The 6,000-nt window shown below is 45.4% G+C and overlaps 1 protein-coding gene across 2 annotated transcripts in view; it reads right to left on the bottom strand.

Moving 5' to 3' along the window:
- Positions 1-699: 699 nt before the first annotated feature.
- Positions 700-6,000, bottom strand: part of LOC144165203 (deoxyribonuclease-2-alpha-like) — a 68,360-nt gene continuing 63,059 nt past the window's right edge. For both annotated transcript variants that reach the window (XM_077695324.1, XM_077695323.1), the window contains one exon: positions 700-839. In XM_077695324.1, coding sequence (XP_077551450.1) covers positions 735-839 — 105 coding nt within the window. In that variant the 3' untranslated portion in view covers positions 700-734. The remainder of the gene's footprint in view (positions 840-6,000) is intronic.

The raw sequence follows: 6,000 nt of genomic DNA, 5'->3' as shown, positions 1-6,000 counted from the left end.
AAATTTAGAAAAAAGGTGCGGTTCTCTAAGCAGCACGAATCACGCTTCGTTAGTTACATTTAGCTTAGCGTTATGGTAGCGTTAACTTAAGCTAGGACCAACGTATACCACTTCTTACAGGCGGTTTCGTCATTCCGTATTATTTATGGTCCCAATCACTTGTTACATTTCCTTAGAGATAAACAATGTGACAAAAGCTCCCGAAATAAGTGCACTGCGTTGGATTCTCGGCATTCTACGTAGAATATTTTTGTACACCAACTACGTTTCATGCAAAAGAACGAAGGGGGCGCACTAAGGATAAATCACCAATAGGTAGCGAAAGAAGTGGTCATGAAACAGCGTTCTCAGCCGAGCCATCGCCTGGATGCTATCGGCTCACCACATTCGCTGCTTTCCTTCTCGTGCTACTAACACTGGAAAGTCAGACAAATTGAAGTACGAGAACTCAAAAATCGTTTCAACAATGACCGCAGTTACCTCTGCTCGCTTGTTTGTGACCCATGCATAATAGTGCGATTCAAAAAGTTGTTTGCTGATTTTGTTTGACTAAACGTTATCTGGTTGATAATACGTGAAATCGCGTCCTTTTATTTGAAGTGCCATGTCGCAGCGTTCGTGATGGTGATGGTCGGCGCGTACACACATTGAACACGCCAGATTGGGAGGCTGGTTGTTAACCAACTTTTGCCCAGCGCGCACAGTGGGTGGTGTTTATTTTTCGCAGCCTCCTTTCACGCTGGGCAGGTGTCGTGCGAGACGACGCTGGTGAAGAGCAGGGTGTGCAGCATGGCGTTGCGGAAACACAGCGTCTCACCGCCTCTCTCCAGCTGGGAGTGCTGCGAGGAAGCACACACGAGTCACCGGGAGAAGAAAGCACAGCAGACTCCGGTTGAGGCGAACTCCACGGTTAAGACGAACAACACGTTTGCTCTCTTGTAACAACCACAATGCCAAAAACCTCCACCTAAGGCAAATTTCTGATAATACGAACTACTTTGCACAGTCCCTCCGAGACCGTCTAACGGGAGTCGACTGGATTAACCCAAGTACAAATGCAGTTTTCACGTCCGCATAAGCCAGACATCGCTTGTGAAGTGCCTGCCAATTAGGCGCATCAAAGCAACAGCGTGATGTATAAGACTGCAACACACCTGCCAGACAGAATTTTCAATAAGCAGCCGGGAAAGGAGGAAAATACTCGCAAACCGTTTCTTTCGGCAGACCGCGCGCCTTCCGCTTCTGGCGGACAAGCGTTGCCTGAGCGCGCTGGGCTGGTCTCGCTCGGGGCGGGGTTCTCCGCGGCGCAGCACAAGAGTGTTTCTTGACGTGGGCTTACTTTTTGCGGAAATTTCAACTGTTTTCGCCTACGCTGCGATGTCCTGCAAGGCGCTGACATCCATTGGCTAGCACTGTGTGGTCGTCGGTTGTGGGAAAAACCAGAGAAAAAGAAATCGCCGGCAGCACGTGCGCATGACATCATCATTATCAGCATCAGCCTGTGTACGCCCACTGCGGGGAAAAGGCCTCGCCCGTTGATCTCCAATTATCCCAGTCCAGTGGTAACTGCGACCAATTTATCCACGCAAACTTCTTTATGTCATCCGCCCATCTAACTTCCTGCTGCCCCCTGCCACGCTTGCCTTCTCTAGGGATCCACTCTGTTACCCTTAATGACCCACGGTTATCTTTTCTTCGCATTACATGCCCTGCCCACGTCCATTTCTTCTTGTTAATTTCTACTAATATGTCCTTAACACGCGTTTCTTCCCTGACCCTCTCCGCTCTCTTCTTGTCCCTTTATTTTACACCAGTCATCTTCCATTCCATTGCTTGCTGAGTCGTCCTCAATTTAAGATGAACCCTCTAAGTGAGCCTCCAAGTTTCTGCAATGTTGAGTACACCACCTTAAAAACTGTACGTAGACTTCATTAAAATAAATTTTAATAAAGCCCATCAAAACGTCAGACAAATATTTTAATTTTATAACGTACGTTCGATTTGAGCGTACGCTGTTACGGTATAAGACCTAAACACTAACATTCTTATAAGTAAACTGCAGGCAATTCAAAATTGTTCTTTACGATTTGTTACTAACTCTTACAGTTATGAAATTAGCGTTACAGACCTAAAACGATCTCTCTCATGGAACACTCGACAACTGCGACGCACCTTTTCTCAGTGTTTATTCTTGAAACAGATTGTCTGTCAGGAGGTCGCAATAGATCGACATCAGTACTTCTGTCCGCCAGCGTAAATGTCTAGACAAAGGGAGAACAGCAAAAAAATTGGTGGATGTTCGTGTGATGCATGTGCATCCACCAAAGATTGGAACGCCCTGCCTGAAAAAGGTGTTGCCTCCCCCACTGATTTGTTTTCCTCTTCGCTCTGGCAGCATTCGCGCGTGAGCACAACATGAATCGTTGTTTTTATTGAGATTGGCTCCGTCATCTGCTTTTTCCGCTGTAATCTGTGTATGCTGCCGTAAACAAGCAAAACGGTGCATTTTCTTTCTCTGTTACCAATATGCCATGTTTGTGATTCTTTGCATTTATTTCATGTATAAGCCCCCCTCCTACGACAATGTTTTTTGGCAATGCAGGTATGTTAGCAATAAATAAATAAATGAATAAATAAATAAATAAATAAATAAATAAATAAATAAATAAATAAATAAATAAATAAATAAATAAATAAAACAGAGCAACCCGTCTGGCTCGGCAAACGCCGGAAGCGGCACCACAACAGCGGTACCACGAAGCGAGGCCTTGGAAAAATAGCCAGAATAATTACAGCTAAATCAATGGTTAACCAAGTGAAACCAAGACTGAACCACGCTAAGCCTATCTTTCGCTTTGCATATCCTGGGTTGGCAGAGCTAAGCCGCAGCCATTTCACACAACGGCTTTCGTGCTTTGCGGAGCAAGACTGCACCGTTCTTTTCGTTTCAATTGTCAAACACATTGCTTTTAGAGCTTGTAGCGGTGTACCTAACATCAACACTTCCATCTTGGGATGATAAGCTTGATATGATGACTATCAAAGTTTGCATTAGATCTTAAGTAGTACCAATTTTGAGTTACCTGTTCTGAGCTTACATGGCCCGCATTCTGCTCGGAAAATGTAGAATTTTGCAAGTAACCAAAACCTTCCGTTGCTTTGACGATTTTGGGGGATTTTGGACCCCGATGAAGCGGGTCACCAATATTTTAAATGAAGGTGTTAATCAATTTCGTCAAAGCGACGCACGACAGCCACGCGTCCCTTTTCGCCCCTGCTGCAGTACTCCTCTGGGCCATTGTGACTGCTCTCCAGCCCCTGAAAGTGGCGCCCCAACCTAAGAAGACGCACAATGCATGCGATGCCGCGCCACTTCAAACCGACGCCCGTCGCTCAGCGAAATTCTGCTGGGGTGGTGTAGCACGCGGGTTTTGAACGAGCGCATTTCTTCGGCGAACCGCAATGCGATGGCAATGTCGTTCTTCAAGTTGTCCCTACCAGCCTCTTATGCACGGCAGGGTCAAGAGACCTTATTTTGATCTGCTTGTCGAGGACGAGGTCGAGCGTCGCCAAAAAGTCGATTTCGGGCGGAGCCAGGTATCAAGAAGGGCGTCGATTGCCGCGATGAGCACAGCGATTTTCTATCAGCATTCTGCAGCATCGGTTCAGGTGTTCTGTAGGGAGGGGCGGCGTAGCCGGTCGAGCGCCAGCTTTGGCACGAGGCATGATGGACAGCGGCTGAAGGCAAGGCCTTCCGGATCAAGCAGCGCCAAGGTATCCAGGCCTCGGGTGCCTCGTAGCCGGTGCTCCGCCAAAGGTAGGCCCGCTCGTGTCTCCAGTACCGCGTTTAACGCACATCGGTGAGCCGATCTAGGAGGGGCGTCCAAGGAAGACGTCCACTTCTCTCGAAGCAATGAAATGCGCCCTCTGACCGAGGCAGTGGGCACCGCTTCGCCATCCTCTTCTCGACTGGCTATCGTCCCCTGCCTGCGTTCATCACATAATTTATTTACGACAATCGCTATGCAGTTTCGTTTAGAAAGCCTGAAACGTTCCTTTTGGGGGTTACTGAAGCAATCACAGGCCGACTCAAACAGGTATTTGCTCACATGCGGGAAGCTTACCATTGTCGACACAGTAATTTCGGTGGGTTGCCTGACGCAACCTTTCAGGGGAGAAAGTGTATGTGAGCCCACTGAAACATTTTAACAGCAGAGTTGTTCACCAAACCGTTATGTTTCCGGTCCGCGATTAAACATACCAAAAAAATGAGCAGCGCGCACACATGACCGCGTGCCTCGCGGCGACCGCCCAGCGTCCCATAGAACAGATGTTATCTACCGTGAATTCCTGCAATAAAGCTAAATTGGAAGAAGACCTCTCACGAAAAAACCCATTGGGTGAACCCAGCAATTGTTATGTGTAAATTCCAGCGCGCATTACTTGTGACTGTGTCGCTCAGTTATGTCGGTGAGCTTGGATTGTTGCGGCGAAATCTTGTGGAGTATACTGGACTGCTTGGTGTATGTTTAATTATTTATTTATTTATTTATTTATTTATTTATTTATTTATTTATTCAGAAATACTGCCAATATCGTGAGAAATCATAGCAGGTGGGTAAAAGGAAGTACATTGAAGTGTAAAAAAATGCTCACAGAATGTGATAGTCAGTACTGAATGCATGGTGTGCATATTACTGGCAATAATACACTCTGACGACACTAAAAGCGAACTCAAACAGTTTCATGTCTGAAAAGGTTTACATTTCGTTGATCCTTTCAGCAAAACATACAGGCATAAACTGTAAAAGACTCAGAGTAACACATACAAACAGACGATGACGACAGTTTATAATACGGGTAGCGCCAGATGGTTAGAGCTCAAAAAATTTAATTTGCACCATTTGCTTTTCCACAAGCTTTAAAAATGTTTTCATTGAAGTGGCTCTCGTGGTGGATGGGCTTAGTTTGTTCCATTCTCTTATCGCTAGTAGGAAAAGGGAGTTCCTGAGACAGTTAGTGCGGCAAGGGAATTCAGTGAGTGTAAAATAGTGCTTATTACGCGTCGGTCGTGTCTCTACGAACGAGATGAGGTTTGTGGTACTATGTTCATCATATTATGAAGCAATTGGAACAGGAACTTTAAACGCGCTAATGTCGCCCTATTTTGCATGGTCAACAACTCAGCTTTTTTTAATCACTCGGAAGGTGACTCTTATTTTGTATTTGTTGAATATGAACCTAACCGTTTTCCGTTGCATTGCTTCGACTTTGTTAATATGCACTCTTTGGGAAGGAAACCAGACGACGTTTGCGTGCTCTAAGATTGTTCTGACGAATGTGTTCAACATAAGCAGCTTTGCCTCAGGTGGCGCGAGACGCAGGCGGCGCCTGAGAAAAATAGCCGGTTCAGAGAGGATGATGTAATGTTGTTGATATGGGATCGCCACCTAAGATCATGCGTTATGGTGAGCCCTAAGTATTTATACTCTGTCACTTTGGTAAGGGGCATGTCGTTTATTGTGTACGAAAATTCAAAAATACATTTTTTCCTCGTTACGATCAAAAAAGTGGATTTCAGTACGTTTATTTTCATCTGCCAATCATGACACTACCTGCAGTGGATTTTAAAGTCTCATTAATAATTAAAAAGTGTCATTAAAGTTAATTAAGGTGAATTAATGTGTCGGTAAATAATACAGTAATCCGCGAAGAGCCTTATTTTGGTTCTGGATTGGGCAGGTAGGTCGTTTATGTAAATGAGGAAGAGAATCGGAGCCAGGACACTACCTTGTGGAACGCCAGACGTGACCAGGACAATTTCGGACGCTTCTTTTTGGACTATAAAAAACTGCTGCCGATCAGTTAAGTAGTCAATGAGCCAGTTAACAATGACCCCATCGCCGAACGTGGATTCAAGTTTCTTAATTAGTTTTTTATGTGGTACACGATGAAACGCTTTGACAGTTCTAAAAATATTAAATCTATCTGCCTCTGACC

This window comes from Haemaphysalis longicornis, unplaced genomic scaffold, assembly GCF_048455015.1.
Source record: "Haemaphysalis longicornis isolate Haplotype H1 unplaced genomic scaffold, Haemaphysalis longicornis Haplotype H1 scaffold_14, whole genome shotgun sequence".
Taxonomy (NCBI): domain Eukaryota; kingdom Metazoa; phylum Arthropoda; class Arachnida; order Ixodida; family Ixodidae; genus Haemaphysalis; species Haemaphysalis longicornis.
Note: the sequence above shows the minus strand (reverse complement) of the source record. Positions and strands in the feature narration are given on the sequence as shown.